We start from the raw sequence: 19,248 nt of genomic DNA, 5'->3' as shown, positions 1-19,248 counted from the left end.
TGTTGATAGCGTCCCTTGCTGTGCAGAAGCAATAGTGTAGCATGACCCACGGTCATCTCCCACTATGTTACCTGTGTCCTTCACCATCCTTACTGTCTAGCACTCTGGACAGTGGCTCTCAAACTCTGGACTGAGCCCTTGTGCAGCCAAATTAGACAAAACAAAACAAAAAAAACAGACTGAAATTTTCAAAAGCTAAATTTATCCATTTAAAGTACCAACCTTTATTCTGTGATCAATACAAGTTCCTAACTCAGCTATTCTTGTTTGTTTTAATTTACTGTTCTTTAAAATCCAAGAGTCTGAGAGTCATTTCTCTTCAGGATGGCAAACTATCTGTGAACTGTCTTTTCCAAGGCACAACAGCTGGGGGTAAAAATGTAGCCACAAAAAGGATGACAGAAGTGTCTTCCTGTCTCTGACCCCAACCACACTTCCGGTAATACAGCACGATTTATTACAGTTTTATTGCAATCAAAGATCGCGGGATGCACACTGGGGTCGAGGCGGGGTGAAGGACTCCCACCACCCAGCACTCTGACCACTGTCTCTGTCCCTTGGCCTTAGACCGAGGCTTGGTAGTAGAAGTGGGGGCAAGGACACCCCTTGACATGGCCATGTGATAGTTCTTCAATCCTCATATATATATATGTAAGGCATCCTGCAAAAGCGGCTTCAGCCCCCCTTACCAGCTAGGTAACCTCTGCGGGAGGATGCCTCAGTCCCTCACAGCAGCAGACCTCCGTGGGCTGCCCAGTCGGGGTTCCAGAAAGGTTCCGCTGCGCTTGAATCCAGGGCTGATCACCCCTGCGGAGATAGAATCCTACAAGGAATAATGGGTCATAGCCCGGTCCTGGCACTAAGTCACAGGACTTGGGCACATCGAGTTAGCCGGCTGGAAGGTCGCTAGCAGGACGCCTCATGCCAGGCGCGTTGAATCATCAAATATTCAGCGACAGCGGGCCCATTGCCTCCAAATATGAGCTAACGGGCAGAGCACTACCCGGGAGTCAAGGGATCTGGGCTGCTTTCACACAACTAGGGAGGCGAATAAGTCACTCACGTGGGCCTGTTTCCTCAACTGTAAAATTATGGGTCTAGGATTCCTTCCAGGAATGCAAGATTCTAAAACGGAACAGGATCTAGTGGCCCTGTAGGGGCGGAGCTGCCTGGGGCGCCGCGGGAACCCCCTAGCAGGACGCGCAGAAACCGAGGATCTCCCAACTCAACTCTCCGCCACGTCGCCGCGGGGGTCAAAGGGCTGCGTGCGCGTCGCCGCCGGGCGCTGCGTGCGCGTCCTCGCCAGGCTTGCCGGCGAGGCGAGGCGAGGCCAGCGAGGCTGGGCCGGGTGGGTGGGGCAGGTCTGGGCGGGGACGCCCGGGGGGGCGGCGGTCTTAGGAGGCTGAGGAGAGGGAGGAGGAGAAAAGAAAAGGCGGCGGCCCGGCTGGGGCAGAGGCGCTGAGGAGGCGGACCGGACAGGGTGCAGGGCGCGGGACAGCGCAGAGCCGCCGGGGACGGCGGCCACGGTAGCCAGGGCCTGGGCCGCGGTTCAGCCGCACCGGCCGGTGAGTGTCGGGAGGCCCGCGGGAGCCCGGCGCGGCCCGCGCTGCATAGGGGACGGAGGTGGCGGCCGCGCCGTGCGAGGCCCGCGGCTGGGGCGGAGGCGCCGGCGGTGGGGTCGGCGGGCCCGGCCGGGAGTGGAGTAAACAGGACCCCGGGGCGGGCCCGCGCGTTTCACGGGTCGCCGGGCCAGGCTCTGAGGGCGTCTGCGCCCGGCCTCCTGCCCGGCCAGCAGCTGAGGCGGTCAGCAAATGGCCACCCGAATCCGGGGGGCACCGACCCCCGTGTCACCCCAGTTTGCGTGTCTGCGTGTCGGGGAGGGGCGAAGCAGGCGTAAACCTTGGGAAACCCTGAGAACCTCGGAAACCCAGAGTCTCTTTCTTTTGGGCTTTTAGAAACTTGGGTTCTTTGGGGACAAACGGGTTAAAGTAAGACCGGGAGGCATCATCAACTATCTCCACGGGATGAGCGAAGTTGGTAACTTTTCCATTCATGGAAATGAGAAGATCTTAGTCTTAGCCTAAGTCCGTATTAAAGGGAAACTTCCTGATATTTCAGGCCTGTGAGGTTATTTGTGTTGTGTCCTGCTCCTTGGAAGTACATTGCTTGGATGGGGGACAAAGAGCGCATGCTGGATTCAAAGCAATCTGAATGTAACGCGTGTTTGGGAGTGTAGAGACAGGCAGGCAGAACATTATGTGTTTACCATGGTTCCATTCCCCTTTCCCTTTCCCTTGCTCTTGTTTTTCTCTCTGAGTCCTGTCGTAAGTCCTTGGTAAAAGATGCTTGGGAAGGAATTGACCTTTTATTCCATGATTACTTTGTTGACTCTGATCCAAGATGAAGTTATTTATGGGCATTCTGATATCAGCGTAGATTAATTTAAAACTCTTTTAATACAAAAACCCAAACTTTCCAAATTTTAATTTGTACTTGCAAAGTTTTAATACTGCGTTGTGTCTTTAGAGACGTAGTAAGTTATTTTAGCAGGTTTTGCATTTGCTCATACTGAGATTTTCGAAAGCAGTCCAGTTGTTGACATGACAAAAGGAAAAGAGTAGCATATAGGATTTTTAGAGTGCCTTTAGGATTTTTTGAAGGTTTAGATTTCAATATACGGTTTCGCTGAATCACTCTTTTTATGCTTAGTCACTGTTTCCACAGAAGTTTAATTGGGGGTAACATGTTTTGCTAACTTTTTAAATTGCCAAGTTGTTTTTACTTGGTACTTTAATGCGGTAACGTAAGATTTTTTGTGATTCTGTAAACGTTAGTGGGTGGAGTTTTGTGAATGTTATAAAAGAACTGAAGTTTCTGATTATTGGCAAACTTGTATGTATTCCACGTGTACTAGATATTTAATTTCTCCATGTCTAGCATTGGTAGACTTTTTTTTTAATACAAAGTGTCTTTTTAAACATACCATTAAAATCAATACTCTATAAATAATTGTTAATAGTTTTAGATAATATATGTCGTTAAAGAGGTACTTTAAGGTCACCAGAATGGGCATTGGTTAATGTGTTTACCGTTTGATACAACATGTTTCTAAAATGTGACTTTTAGTGGGATAAGCCTTATGGTATTCTGTATGATTTTGGATAAATCTTTTAACTAGACTGCTTATTTTGATAAAAGGAGTTAGTACATGCTATGGAATGGCATTGCATTTGTAGAATTCTTTGATGTTAAAGTCTTGAGTCAAAAGGCTATATGAAATATTATTTAATTTTAAATTCAGTGGGGTGAAATAGGTGAAATTGGCCTTGGACTAGATACTTCTCTATTGGAGGCAGCTAGATATTAGATACAGACAAACATCCTCAATTAAAATCCAGTCTGTGAAAATGTTTTATATATTTTTTAAAAAGTGGTAGTTCCTCATGATTGCATTTAATAAGCTTTATAAATTTAAATAACCTCATATGAAAATAATTATACATAAAGATTTGTGTATGTAAACGTGGCTGTTGTGTAAAGCAAAGTACATTCGTTTTCTGAGAACTACATGTTTATATCCTGTCGGACACACACATAATTGTAACCAACCTTCTCAGAGTTCTAGAGTGTTCTCAGTGTAGAGTAGTTGCCTCAAGGTCGTGAAGCTGAGACTCTTTGGAAGCCCACTCCCCCATGCCTACCATCCGTTTTAATAAGCCAAGTTGTGCCATTTGGGCAGATTATTTTTATCTAAGCATCAACTCAAATAGGTTCTAATCTGAGTATTAAATATTTATTAATTGTATTTCAATTTCTGATGTAATAATTTCTCTTGTTTATTTAGGGGATAACACTGTAAGTAGTTAGAACTTTAACTTTGGAATAAGCTACTCGTGACCATGACCATAATTAGAAATAGAAGGTATATGTTTTGATTATATCATATCTGGAAGGGTAAAAACTTGAAAAGGTCTTCCATGTAATTAGGCTATTCATTCTATAAGTAAAAAGTCAGAACCAAAGTTTAATAAAAGAATATACATTGTAACCCATTTCGCCATTTTGGACTGGCTGCATGTACTTTAAGTTGGGAATTTAATGACGGTAGATTTTTTAATCTTGTCTAGCCACCACGTCCCCCCCCCCGCCCCCACCTTCCTCACTTAAGCAGTGAGATAAAATGTCCAATTGAGATATAGATTTATTATGGTCTTTAGAACTGAGTGCACCTGATGAGCAGATCAGTCATCAAGAATTTGTATTAACCATGCACTGAATTAACCATGTACCTCTGATTATACGAAGGATGAGATCTGCCCTGGGGGAGCTTATAGCTGATTGCCAAATTTGATATTTCAGTTGTGGACTTACTTGTAATAATGGTTAATTAGTTGAACAAGGCTGTGTATAGGTTCATATCAACCTTCCATTTGAGCAACATGTTACTGTTTAAGTAGAATTCTATTTCATCTAATACACTGTACCATACTAACTGTAATACTAAGCAGTAGGCTGATGCCACTTCCTATTTTGAGCTTCTTTTCATCACCCTGTACCCCACTCAGGCACCTGCGCATGTGCAGACACCATCCTCTGCCATTCTTTTTGAACCTGGTGCCTCTATATTCGTTTTTTTTCCAGTAACCGGCCTGCAGGATTGATTAGGGAATTAAAATAGTGGAACGATATGAAGGTAAATATTTCCTCCTGGGCCTTCTATTTGTTTAGTTTTTAAGATTGTAAAAAATGGGAGATGGAAGTTAATTTTCTTTGATTTGCTTTTTTGATAGACGATTTATCTTACTCTATATAGAATGCCTGCAACATAATATGTAAAATGAATACCACTGACTTTTTAATTCTTCATACAATGTGGTAATTTTGATTCAGTTTGATTGTCTAATGTTTGATCTGTAAGGTATCTTTTCATGGAGTATGTAGTTTTCCATGAAATTAGGGATTTCAGTTTGAATTGGAATCTATTTCATTATTTTCTTGTATTATAATTCTTTCATTTGTGTGTTTCACACAAAAGAGTGTCTTAATTGAGGCAGAATTTAGAATGCAGGGAACACAGGAATGAAAGAGAAAGAGATGGTCTTGACGTTCACGGAGTTTATAGTTTTCCTGTGGAGTTAAATATTAAACAGGATAGTGATTTACTAGAGTTGTCACTAGTATTACTAAGGAAAAATACAGCATGTAATGAGCAGGCACAATATGGGATTCATACCTTGTGTTTGGGGTACATGGAAAAGTAACATTTAGGTTGAGACTTAAGAGTTGAGGCAGCACAGCAGGTAGAGAGGGAAAAATGTGTTTGTGTTTTGGAGGCAGAGGCAGACAGACATTAGGAACAGTCCCAAGGAGGACAGCTATTCTCACCACTATACCACCAACACAAGGCAGACTTTAAGAACAGCCCGAAGGCAGCAAGCTGTTTTGAATACATTAGGTAACTCTTCTTAGCATTTTTTTTTTCGTTTTTTTGTTCTTAGCATATTTTTAAGTGATGCTGATTTGTGATTCTTTAATTATCTCCTTATGTATTTTAGTGCATTTGGAAAAATAAATGCTTTTTCAAGGGAAATATCTTAATGCCTTAAATGACAAGATCTCATTTCTTTGTATGGGAAAATGCCATGTCTTAAAACTGTTCTTATGGATTTCTTGTCAGTCACAGAGTATGAGTTGGCAAAAAACTTCTTTTAGAAAAATTGAAAGTATCATAAAGCATTTCATCATTTACAAGTGTTTTCTAGTCTAATAAAACTTTCAGTAATTCACATGTAAGTGTAAATTAATGGTGATGCTATTTGGCATGTTAATATTCAGTTCAAGAGAGTTTAAAAAACAACTTAACATTGAGGAGTTTTAAATTAAGCTCATCTTGAACTTGAAGCCTCGGTTTCAGCAACATACTTTCTGCTGGGCCTGCTGTGTCATTGTTCAGCTGATAAACAAGGGAATGATGTTTTTAAACCTGTTTCACAGGTTTTATGAGCAATTGTGTAACATTTTGTGAAGGCATCTTTAATCTGGTAATAGTGATCTTAATTAGAAAGAAGATGAGTCTGGGAGAGTTTTAAATTCTGAAGCTGAGGATTCTATCCCCCAAATACTTTTGGAGTATTGACTATTGTATTTTCTTAGCTTATTTCTTAATATATTTAATTGTGAAACGGAATTGAACTTGATTCCTTCTTTGTAATAGCTATTTTTAGAACTGTTAAATTCATTATGTTTTCCATACGGTTATATTGATCATTATCAATGTAAATTATTAACACAAATACACTCAAAGCAAAGTAATGTGCTATTATAATTAGAAAGGACCAAAAAGACTTTCTTGACTACAGGGGTGATTTAAGTGTTGGAATAAACTACAAGCAAAGTGTAATCTCCATTCCTCAAATAACATCTTAAAATTGGATCAACACTTACTGAAGTGCTGCCTTATTTTCTTAAACTTTTACAAGTAAACGTATCTGTTACTGTCCCTTTATGTTGATCAGGTATACATTTAAATCCTCTATCTGCTCTGCCACTTACTAGGTAAGTAGATGACCTTGGGGAAGTCACTTACTGTTTCTGAACCTCAGTTTCCCTTGGGTTTTTATGGGGACTAAGTGTCATGATATATGTAAAAAAGGGTAAAATAGCTACATAATTAATGCTCCCTTTTCCTTCTAAGTCTACTTCAATAAATAATAAGTATTGTGGACGCATTGCTATGGATGCTTTTTTTTTTTTTTTTTTTTAAATATTTTTGAGAAGTGAATAGTGCGGTAGAAGCGGCTATTTATGTTGAAGCTTGAGAACCTTCTTCTTTCCTTCTTTCTACCTTTGAAAGTTGTTGCTGTTTTTGCTTTTAACTCAGTTGTTTGTAGCTGTTGCTATTTAAAACACTTTTTGAATTAAGTGATGTTTTGAAAGATGTGTTCTGCCTGGTGTGGTCCTGTGATGGTATGTACAGTAAATAAAGTGTTATTCCAAGTTATGATAGCACTGGTCACTTCTGTTGACACTGCTTGTATTTTTAGGTTTCTCCCTTAGTAACAGTCAAGCTTATAAGTTTCAGCATGTGAGATGAACTCAATCTAGTGGTTGCAAAATAAGAAAGCTAGAGCTGTTTTCACAATCCAGTCACTCAGTATGATTTGTTTTACTTCTTATTAAAGTTTCTTTTTGAATATCTGCTTCATTTAGAAATGTTTGTCATTAGTCTGTTATTTTTTCTATTATGACACTTTAGCTTATCCGTTTTTGACTTATAGGTTTATGAGGTCAAACATTCAAAAGTACTTAACTCATAATTTGTAATTTTTTAATAGAATTTAAACTTTTCTCCTTAATCAAGAAAAGTTTTATTGATAATGATTTAGATAAACTTTGGTTACTCTAGTTAGAGGAAAATCAAACCTCAACTGAGAAAAAAATATAGCGGTTTGGGAAGTGATTACTTTATTGACCTGAAACCAAGGTATAATTTACGGAAAGATGTGTCAGAGAGCTAGCAATGTCTTATGCACTGAGGTGAAGAAAATAGGCTAAGAATCAACTTTTTTGTTTTTGTTTTTGTCAGCTGGTCAGTAAGGGGATCTGAACCTGTGAAAATCAGCTTCTTATCCAAAAATTTATTGTCTACTACATGTAATTTAATTTGGGAAATGATGAGCTGAGTTGCCTGTTCCATATGCAGGTAGAAATTTGTAATAAGTAATTAGCTGTAGAGGTCGAGTTTGGAAGAGGGATCTGGGAGGGATGTATAGATGAGTTTTCGGCATATGGATGGTAATTGAAACTTTTGGAGAAATTGAGCTCACACATGGAGAATGTATAGAATGAGCAAGAAATTGATATGGAACCCTGAAAAGAGTAATATTTAAGAAAAGACGAAGAAATATTCAGAGAGGTAATAGGCAAATTGGAGAAGTGTAACATCATGAAAAGAGAATTAAGATAAAAGTCCAGTAATGGTGGGATTAGTCATCATAATGATATCATGGTGAAGGAAGATGGTGTCTGAAAAAAATGCCCTTTGGATTTACTGTTGAGGATCTCAGTCGAGCAGTTTTAATGAGCCACAGTTAAAATAAAGCCAGATTAGAGGGTTGAAGAGTATATGGGAGATTAGGTTTTTTTGTTTTTTGTTTTTCTTCTGAAAGCTTGACTAAATAGGAAAAAGAATGGTAACAGAAGGGGGATATTATTTTATTATTTTGGTTTTTTAAAGATGGAATATTCTTTTCAGTTTTTATTGCTAATTGGAACAAACCAATAAAGAAATTGAAGATTATAGGAAAAAAAATACATTGAATAGGGGCAGTAATTATGAGTAAATCAATATTGTCTATGCTTTCTCTTATTTTTGGTGTAAAACTTTTCTTGATGAAAGTTGTAATGCTGATCTTAAAGCAGGAAAGACCATTAAGTATCTGTAATCCTGTCATCTTATTTTATAGATTCTATTTCTCTGCTTAACATTCTTAGTGATGTCCAGTTACTAAAAGTCTGAACTCCATAGAGCACTCACTGTGATTTGCCTCATTCCTGTCTGGCCTCATCTCTCACAACTACCTTGCATTTTACCTTGTGATCCAGCAGTACTAGGAAACTTCAGGTTCCCTGAACATGTTTTGACAATTCATGCTTTTCTGCATTTGCATGTGCTGTTATTTTCTGAATAAATTTCCTGTATGTTTTAATTAAGGCTTACTTTGTTGATTTACTGTAGAATTGATTAAGGCATAAGTAGAAGGGGAAATTGATAGGTGAAATCTTAAATGAATTCATATGTTTACTGGGAATAAAAAAAGAAAACATAGTTTTAGTTAAGTATATTGATGAAATTCAGATTACTCTAGGAATGTGAAAGTTTTCTGCAATGTGGGATACATTAAATTCAGTTTGGTTGAAATTAAAAAGGTAAAGCTAAAGCATACTCTAGAATCTAAAAGTTAAAATGCACATTAATTTGTTATTAGCATTAATTTATGTACTACACAGCACTAGAATTTAAGTATGATATTTTGAAACTTGTTCTTTTAGGTATATTGTTATGTAGTATGTAAAAATGAGCCTTTAGTACTCAGCATTCAATTCAGTATTCAGTCTTTATTACTGAATTGTTACTTGAATCAAAGTCCTTAAGTTCTTTCAAGATGTATTGATTATATGTAAAATTAACTGGTTAAATATGTTTACTTTATATCTTTCATCCTAAAATAAGCCAAGATAAATTAGTGATTTGATTTATATTATTAAACATTTTTGGAAATTAACCACTTTTTGCCTAACTTTCTGGTTTTTTTTTTTTTTTTTTTCCCATTTCAACAACTAGAGCTGTACTGGCCATTATGGAGGAGGAGCTGCAGCATTCACACTGTGTGAACTGTGTCAGTAGAAGGTGTATGATCAGACCAGAGCCTGGGATTTCCTGTGACTTGATTGGTTGTCCATTGGTTTGTGGAGCAGTTTTTCATTCTTGTAAAGCTGATGAGCATCGACTTTTATGTCCATTTGAACGAGTGCCTTGCTTAAACAGTGACTTTGGATGTCCCTTTACCATGGCCCGAAATAAGGTTGCAGAACATCTAGAAATGTGTCCTGCAAGTGTGGTCTGCTGTACTATGGAATGGAACCGATGGCCAGTTAGTTATGCAGACCGCAAATCATATGAAAATCTAAGCAAAGATGTTGATGAAGTGGCACAATTAGACATGGCTTTGGCCCTTCAAGACCAAAGGATGCTCTTAGAATCTCTCAAAGTAGCCACCATGATGTCAAAAGCAACTGAGAAAGTATCTGAACCTAGAGAACAAATCTCAGTTAAATCAAGTGTCCCAGAAATACCACATACTAATGGTTTGGTGTCTGTTGAAGAATCTTATGGTGCACTTTATCAGGCTACTGTAGAAACAACCAGAAGTTTGGCTGCTGCTTTAGATATCCTGAATACGGCCACAAGAGACATTGGCATGTTAAGTACAAATCTTTGTGCTTCCCCAGATGAAATGGATGAAAAGCAAAATGCCAGAGAAAGCTTACAGGATAGAAACTTAAAAGACCAAGACCATCTTCATGAGGATGACACAGGAGCAGTAGGTGGAATTTACTGTAATGACACAAGTCAGAATGCCCAGTCTGAACAAAATGGTTCAAGTGATTTATTATGTGACTTGAATATAAGTTCTTATGGTACTTCTGCTCTTTGTAATGGCTTTCCTTTGGAAAATATATGTACACAGATCATAGACCAGAATCAGAGTTTCCATGATGATTCAAAACAAAGTAGCTTAACAAATGGAGAATGTGTGGCATCAGGTGGCACTTCAGAACCTTCCAGTTCACTTTCAGTAGCAGCACAACTTAGGGAAGTAGTACCATCCAGTGCTTTGCCTAATGGCACAGTTCAGCATATCCTTATGCCAGATGATGAGAATGAAGGAGAATCATATTGGAGAAAAGTAGACTTAGGGGACTTGAGGGATGTGGATGTCTTATCTTTCAGTCCTGCTCCTTCATTCAAATTTCTTTATAATTCATGTTGGTCTAAACCAAAGGAAGATAAAGCAGTAGATACATCAGATTTGGACATTGCAGAAGATCCCATGGGCCTCCAAGGAATAGATCTGATCACAGCAGCATTACTGTTTTGTCTAGGAGATTCTCCAGGTGGTAGGGGTATATCTGATAGTCGCATGGTTGATATTTATCGCATCGATGTTGGAACTCAGACTTTTTCACTTCCATCCGCAATATTAGCTACAAATACAATGGTTGGGGAAATAGCTTCAGCTTCAGCTTGTGATCATGCCAACCCACAGCTTTCAAATCCAAGTCCTTTTCAGACACTTGGGCTGGATTTAGTATTGGAATGTGTTGCTAGGTACCAACCCAAGCAGCGTTCAATGTTTACCTTTGTGTGTGGACAGTTATTTAGAAGAAAAGAATTTTCTTCACATTTTAAGAATGTGCATGGTGACATTCATGCTGGACTCAATGGCTGGATGGAACAGAGGTGTCCTTTAGCTTACTATGGTTGCACCTATTCTCAGCGTAGATTTTGTCCATCAACACAAGGAGCAAAGATTATACATGACCGCCATTTGAGGTCATTTGGAGTTCAGCCATGTGTATCTACAGTATTAGTAGAGCCTGCTAAAAATTGTGTGTTGGGATTACTCAGTGACCATCTGAGTAGTCTTCCTTTTGAGGTCCTGCAGCATATTGCAGGCTTTCTCGATGGCTTCAGTTTATGTCAGTTCTCACGTGTATCCAGATTAATGAGGGATGTATGTGGCAGTCTGCTTCAGTCTCGTGGAATGGTCATACTGCAGTGGGGGAAAAGGAAGTATCCAGAAGGAAATTCATCATGGCAAATAAAAGAAAAGGTTAGTTTAATCTTAATTGTATCAACCTCTTACTTGACATAAAGTAGGCACTTAATACTGTTTAATTAATATAATTAATATCTTATTGAGAAATTGATCCTCCCCTAAATCTTACTAAATGAATATGACAAATTTTTTAAAATGGTAAGTAATGAAGAACTAGGATATTTAGAATTGTTTCTCATAATCACAGATTTTACTGCAGATTTCCTAGAACTAGATTCTAATCTAAGATGGCAGAAGCCACTTCTGTTTCTTCAGATGAGCAGTTCTGTACCCCCTCAATTCTTCTTCTTCTTTTTTTTTTTTTTTAAAAGATGACCGGTAAGGGGATCTCAACCCTTGGCTTGGTGTTGTCAGCACCACACTCTCCTGAGTGAGCCACGGGCCAGCCCGTCCCCTCAATTCTTCTATAAAACTGCCTTTTGTTTGGGTCCGTGTTGCCATTTCTAATTTGTACTCCATCTGAAATGTTACCATAAGGCAGTGGAAGAAGCAAGAAGAAAGTTTTTTTTCTGCTTACAGTTGTTCATTTCTCTCTTGTTGATTCTCCCTTCTTCATGCCTCTCAGGTTTGCTTCTCTGTTTCCACTGCCATTTCCCTAGTTCAGTGCCACCTTTAGTTCTCTCCTGGATTACTACAGCAGCTTCCTCCTCACTGGGTTTTTACTTCCAATTGGTTGCCTCTCCAACATTCTCTACACAAGAGCTAGAGTGATATATGTTTTCTTAAATGCAATTCTTATGCTGTCACTACAGTGTTTAAAACTTCTTTAATATTTGTCCATTGCCCTGGAATAGAGGCCAACTCTTTAATAAAACATTTAAGACTTTCCATAATCTCATCCTTATTTACCTCCTCAGTTTCCTCCTGTCACTTTATACTTCAGCCACGTTGATTTACTAACAGTTCCCTGTTTCCTTCATTGCCTTAAGGCCTTTGAGTGTGCCATCTTTAACACCTACACTTAAACACCCGCGATATGCTAGACAGTGTGTGTTAATGCTTTACTATATTTAACTTATTTAATATACTGTCCACATTTCATGGGTCAAGAAACATGTTAAGTAACTTGTCTAGCTAATTGATGGATTTAGTCCTAGGGAGCCTGTCTCTCGAGCTTGTGATCTTCATCTTGCTATGTACTGCTTACTATTCAGGTCTTACTTCCTCAAGAAAGCCTCTTGGAACCCCCACCCTTCAGGGAGGTTGCAGTGCCCTGTGTTCTTGTGGTGCTCCATTATATACCCCTATAAAGCACTCATCATACTCTTTTGAAATTCATTGGTGAATTGGTAGTTTAGACTAAGTTCCTTGAGAAGTGAGACTCTCTAGGAACCAAAATATCTACTCCCTAGCACAGCACCTACCGTATACCAGGCATTAAGTAAATATTTGATGCATACTTGAATGAAAGATTGACACTTTACTAAGAAACCTTGTCATCAGCAGGTGGAAGACATCCTTTTTTTTTTTCTTTTTTTTTTGCCCGCTTTTCCTAAGTTTGTTTCACCAGACTCTTAGTTGAGTGAAAGTAGAGCAGCTGTCTAGACACACCATTGAATCTCTCAGCTAATTTGTTCTGCTGAAGCTTAAAGAAAATTTCTAATTCCTCCTATATGTTTGTAGGTATGGGGAATTATAAGGGAAGCTAGTGACATACATAATGTCACTAGGCCTTTGCTGACTCCTGGGAAGTTACTTCGTACAGGGTAATTGATCATGACCCTGAAGAGTATAGGGAGTTCCCTTCCTGCTCAACAATGGTGACTTCTATTGCCAGCTGAAAAATAAGTGTGTTCCCAGAGAATTTGAAGGCATCTGGCTACCCCAGGAAATCTTTAACATCCTTTCCTGAGAAGTTGTAAGGAGTGCTGAAGGCTTCCCCCAAATCTGCTACTTTCTAGAGGATCTGCTGTTTGTCATGTTTTCAGTGTTCTCTAACTAGTCCTGCTCCATTTGTGCTTGTTACCCATGTCTGTCCTACTCTGCATTCACGTTTGTTACTTATATTCAGGTAGCTTTATGTTTTCACTTGTAAAGATGAGGGAGAGCCACAGGAGTCATTGCTGGACTAATAAGATGACAGTGCTTTAGGGTCTGGAGCTGCTGAGTGAAAAGGGCAAGAAGCCCATATTTTTACCAGCAGACACATGAACAGGAATGGCAGATGAGTATTTTGCCTAGAAACACATTTTATAATGACTAAAATAGGATCCATTTTGCAAAAGTTCTTTCTATGTAAATTTTCAGAAACATTGTGAACAAATAGAAGCACCTGTGTTCTTGAACATTACTAAGTACTTTTAGTACTTGTGAACAGTGGGAAGATAAAGCTACCTTGGTGCATAATATCCTTGGGTACATTTTAGTACACTTCATTCACATGGTGTAATAGCAATGGGAGAAAAACCTGGAGTCAAAAATAACACTTGTATTGTCAGTATCTCCCTCAGACTATCCATATAGCCAATTGTATAGGATGTACAGGATGCAATATATTTTAGGAAGTGGCTCTGAATTCATGAAGTTATGATTTTTAAAAAATTGTTTAATAAACCAGGTTGGATGTGACTTTTAATATTGGGTTTTGTCTTTTATTCTTTTTGGTTATTAAATTTATTGAAGTCATAATGTCATAGAAGTGTTTTATCTTATTAGTCTCTGAAAAACAGATTTGTATCCAAATGGATTTAACTACTTTTTAATTTTGTAGTTAACTAGTTGGAACTTTATATTGGATGTTTCTAAATGTAGAAATGTATGGCATTTATGGCAAGAAGTTTGCTTTGATTCTCTATAAATTGACTTGTTTAAATCTGAAGTAAAACTTTCTTCTAGGTATGGCGATTCAGTACTGCATTTTGTTCTGTTAATGAATGGAAGTTTGCTGACATCCTAAGCATGGCTGACCACTTGAAGAAATGCAGTTACAATATCGTAGAGAAACGAGAGGAAGCAATCCCATTGCCATGTATGTGTGTGACACGAGAACTCACTAAAGAAGGACGTTCACTACGCTCAGTTTTAAAACCTGTACTTTAAAAATTTTAACTTCACTTGCACATATATGCAAGCACCTAGTATAATTTCTTTGTAATATGTGACACTTTATTAATGTATTAAAGATTGCAACTAGCTAAATTTATTGTCACTATGTATATAATGTTTTGAAGTGAAATATATTTTTATAAAGTACTGTTTAGTTAGAAAAAGTTGCCTTAATGTTTGGAATGTGTGAAATTTTTGAAACTTGCTGGACAGGGTGATTTAATTTTTAGCTACATAATTTTCCAAATTAGTATTTTTAATGGTGTGCATATTTTGGTTCTTAAGGTTTTTGCTGCTTAAGCTAGCAAGATCCTGACCAAACAGTTTATTCCTCATGTTTTCTGTGGGTTGCAGCCCATGCAGTCAAAAAGCAAAACTTTGATTCAAATTTTTGCAGCATAGGTTTTTCATATAAAAGCCTTCTATTGCTTAAGTACTGCCGTAAAATCTTTATAAAGTTTTTATTTCTAGTGCTCCCCTTATACAATTGTTGATGCATAGATATCTCTAATATATACTTACGAAATATTTAAATTCATTCATAATGTTTGGAAATGCCATTTATCATGTTTTAAAAATAATCTGCAAAGATGTTTTCATCTTAGGCACTTACAACTCTTATACAGAGAGTGACCATATGCAACTTTCTGTTTCATTAGACGCCATAGCCAAAGACTTATGGTGATGTGATATGACAGGTTAAAGCAGAAGTGAGCAAACCAAAAGCAAGCCTGGGAATTTACTTTAATTTGAAACCGTTTTATTATGTATTTGCTAGGTATTTAATGTTTGAAAAATATATACCTCATTTTAAGTTTGAATTGGGCATATTGTGTGAATAAATTTCAAATATTCAGAATGTAAAGAGCTTAACTGTTTTTTTATAAGCATTTTAAAATTTTTGCCTTTTGACATTTACAAAAATTATAATCATGTTGTTATAAGACACTTAAAAATGTGAAATTTGGTGTCTTCTTTGTAAGATGATAACCATGCAGACACCTGTCTTGATTGACAATCTTTTTGAAACATTTCCAAGTTAATTTCCCATAGATTTTTCTATCAAGAAAGTAAGAATTGCATCTTGGGATAAAGATCAAGGTACAATAGAAAAATATTCAAAGTCTTACTCTTGAATTATTTTATTATAGTTTTCAAATTGATTGTTACTATTATTAACCTGATATGGTCAGTTTTTAGTAAGAAATTACAAAATTGGGGACATTTACTTCAATAATTTGTCTTAAGTAAATTCTGGCATTTGGTAGGCTGAAATGTGACAGGTTATCTTGTTATAAATGTCAAAACTCTATTGTGTCATCTCTTTCTACGTTTGTCCCTGAGAGTGCTCTAGGGTTACTAGGTTCTTGATTCCTATATATGGCAATCAGGCTGGACAGAGGCGTTCCTTTGGGCATTAGAGAAGAATTCTGAAATGCTTAAGATTTGTTTTGGTTGGGTCAAATCCTTTTCACAGTTGAAAAGTATAGCATTAAAGACTAATTTGCCTTACCTGTTACTTTAATTAGTGCTTAAATTTTCTTTTTCAACTGTGAGGTTGAATTGCAAAAACAGTCTCTATTTCTGTGAAAGAGCCAGAAATAAGATATCAGATACTGTAAAGTATAACTCTGCCTTTTAAAGTTTTGCTGAAGAATGTGTCTATGGTTAGGATAGCACAAGCATTGACTTTTTGTTTTATGGTTGTGCTTCTTAAAATCCATGGTTTTTAAGTTTAGGCTTCTTGTTTCCACACTGTATCATGAAATATTTAACAGTTTTTCCACCTTATATTTCTTTTACACATCTTTTGCTGTTCTTTTTTGTTTGTTTGTTATGCCACCATACTATTTTGTTGAAATGTTTTCTTTGTGCAACATTTGTCCAAGTTCTAATAAAATTAATGTTTTCCCTTTATATGGCTCAGTAACTGAAAAGAAAAAACTTTCATTTAAATAAACTTTTAATACTTGTTTGACAGATTCCAAACACAATCATATTTCTGTAATGTGAATTTTCTGCATGTTGTAAGAGTTGCTTGTTGATTGTTCACCCATGTTTTACTGGTGAACATTAAATTTTATTTTTAATATGAAAACTCATTAGTTAGTTTTCTCTGCCCCTTCAGTATCCTGAAAGTAGTCCTACTTAGTGATATTGGAAAGCTGAGGAGTTTCTGGCATGATTATTTCTCTAAAACTTGTAATGGGACCCATCTGAATAGCCTCTTAAGCATGAAAATGTTTGTATATTGGCCCAGTAGATTGTCATTTGAAAAGTCTTTTTTGATTCTTTAGTCTTTCCTAACCAATAAGATAAAAGGCAAGCATGAAGATAGAGGGAAATATCTGAATTCACTTTTGTCCTCTTCTTCCTTCCCCAGTACTTCCTGTTATCTTAATACCCCCCCCCCCAATCGACCCCTTTCTCTCTCTCTCTCATTGGCTTTTTTGAGACTCATAGATCACTTACAGCAGTGGTTCTCAAAGTGTGATATCTGGACCAGCAGCACTAATGTAATTTCCAACATCCCCTAGAGATTTGTTAGAAATGAAAATTCTTGGCCTTTTTCAGACTTACTAAGTCAAACTCTGGGGTGGGAACAAGCAATCTGTTTTTTTCTCCAGGTGATTCTGATTCACAGTAAAAGTATGAGAACTTAGAGGAAAGCTGGGTCATGCCAACTATACTCTTCTGAGTTATTGGGGTGTATATATGTGTGTGTATGTACGTATATGTATAATCCAAAATTAAGAATAATGATAATTTATTAATATTAGTTAATGGTTAAATTAAATGATATGTGTCTCAATCTTATAGCCCTATGACCAAATACATTGGGTACTATGGTTGCTGGATCTTAAAAAAAAAAAAAAAACTATTTGCTAGTATTTTAAGTTTCACTAGTGTTTCTTCTATTCAAGGTAAATTGCAGTGCAAATTTTAGTTCATTAGCACAAATATTTAGCCTAGTCATCTCATTCTTACTCTTGTTAAGTGGTTGCAGAGTCATGTGAAGCATATTAGGTTTTTAGGTTAAGCAAAGAGAGTTGAAGTAGGCAATTACTGTATTAAATCCTACAAAAATATTTTTAGGGATCCTTTCAACCCTATCGATAAGATATATTATTAAATATTGGGTTTCTGATCTATCAGTAGTGTAGAATCTTTTGGTCTTTGACACTGTGCTGTGTATCCTATCAATGTTGTTGCTATTATTGTCTGTCCCTTAACAATGGATATTGGGATCTTAGTAATGTTGAAGATAACAGGATTTTCAAGAAAATTTCCATAGCCTTTGAAGATAATCGACTAGTAGTATTATATTGATAACAGATTTTACCTGTGCAGAGTTGACTAGTTTTAGGTATTTGGAAGCAAAACTGATTTCTTTGTCTTGCATCCCAACCTAAAAAGACATGGAATGTATTAATTTTTAAAATTTTCTAGTGTTTATTCAAACATTAAAAAATGAATTTGTTTCATGCATGATACCACATTGGAAGGCAATGTGAGTAGAACCTGCAGAGTTGGTTGTTTAGAAGGGCAGTAGAATGAAAGCAATAGGCCCTTTTTCTGGGTGAAGCCTTTTGATGGGAAGAATTTCTCTGGTAATGTATTTGACAGGTTAACTAAATGTTGCTGTAAGTAGTCTTATTTAACATACTCATGAAGCCTAGGAAGCCAGAGAATATTAGTTATGCTTCTAAAGAATATCAACTCACAGTGATAGTTTCCATTGTGTTTATAATAACTTAATGATGGATTTTGTTAAGATTTTTGTAAATTGATTTACCAAAAAAAAAGTTTGAGTTGAATAAAGGCCAACTCTAGTGATGATCTTTCTAAATTACGGGAAAAGGAAGGATGGTTTCCTTTTGAAGTCATCTTTTATGTAATTATTTCCTTCTATTTAAAAGATCAAAGTAAGTTCAAAAGCTTCAAATTTCCATCTAATGGATGAGAAAACTGAAGTACTAAAGTTTAGGTACTAATGACCGTATTGGAGTATTTTAGAGAGAAATGTGTCCTGACACAGGTCACTTTTCCACTTTACAAATGCAGAAAGAGAAGGGACATTTAAATGTAAGGAAATTGATTTGGAAAATATTGTTGCCTAGAATATTTAATCCCTACTAAGTGTTTTGGAAAGAATTTTGGGGCAATACCAAAAGAAAGCAAAATAGAAACTTTACCAAATGTGGTATGTTGCTCTGAAAATCTTTTGAGAAACTAGGGCATATTGCTGAATTTTTACAAGTATTTTATTGAATCTGTGACTGAAAAATTCTATAAATTCATTATTTGACATGTATAATCTTCATAAATTGGCCAAGTAGATTTTAATACATGTTGAGATAACGGAGATAACATCTTGAGGTGCTTAGTTACCTTTTAATGTTTCAAAACTGACATTTTGTATTCAGATTGTTTGATATTCCAATACATTATGTGGAGAGTGACTTTTCATTGATAAACTACGACAAAATGGACTACAAGGAAGTTTCATGAACATGCTGTATGGAAATACAGTGAAAATTCATCGATGTGAATCTTTTTTTATAATGTATCTTTTTGACATGTTGGATTAGAGCTTCTATTCTTTACTATGAAGAAAAGCATTTCTGAAGCAAACTAACAAACAAGGGAAATAAAATGTTTCTTTTTTACTAATACCAATAACATTTTAAGCATCTCCAAAATCATTTTATTAATCCATTTGCATGCAAATACTATAATAGGAAATTATTCTTCAATATATAGCTAGTTCTAGTGGTGATAATAGTTCATGTGTTTGAAA

The 19,248-nt window shown here is 36.9% G+C and overlaps 1 protein-coding gene across 1 annotated transcript; it reads left to right on the top strand.

The window, feature by feature from the left end:
• The first annotated feature begins 1,402 nt into the window (after positions 1-1,402).
• Positions 1,403-16,316, top strand: FBXO30 (F-box protein 30). Its single transcript, XM_063097986.1, has 3 exons — positions 1,403-1,565; positions 9,344-11,396; positions 14,238-16,316. The coding sequence occupies exons 2-3, from the start codon at positions 9,360-9,362 to the stop codon at positions 14,439-14,441; spliced, it is 2,241 nt and encodes a 746-aa protein (XP_062954056.1). The 5' UTR covers positions 1,403-1,565; positions 9,344-9,359; the 3' UTR covers positions 14,442-16,316.
• The last annotated feature ends 2,932 nt before the right edge of the window (positions 16,317-19,248 follow it).

Source organism: Cynocephalus volans, chromosome 5 (genome assembly GCF_027409185.1).
Source record: "Cynocephalus volans isolate mCynVol1 chromosome 5, mCynVol1.pri, whole genome shotgun sequence".
Classification (NCBI taxonomy): domain Eukaryota; kingdom Metazoa; phylum Chordata; class Mammalia; order Dermoptera; family Cynocephalidae; genus Cynocephalus; species Cynocephalus volans.
The sequence above is the reverse complement of the archived record's forward strand: the minus strand, read 5'-3'. Positions and strand labels throughout refer to the sequence as shown.

Excerpts from the sequence above, each read along its gene's own strand:
- FBXO30 (XM_063097986.1), top strand. The coding sequence starts at position 9,360 with ATGGAGGAGGAGCTGCAGCATTCACACTGTGTGAACTGTGTCAGTAGA. Across the intron at positions 11,397-14,237 it reads CATGGCAAATAAAAGAAAAG|GTATGGCGATTCAGTACTGC; the intron begins GTTAGTTTAATC and ends ACTTTCTTCTAG.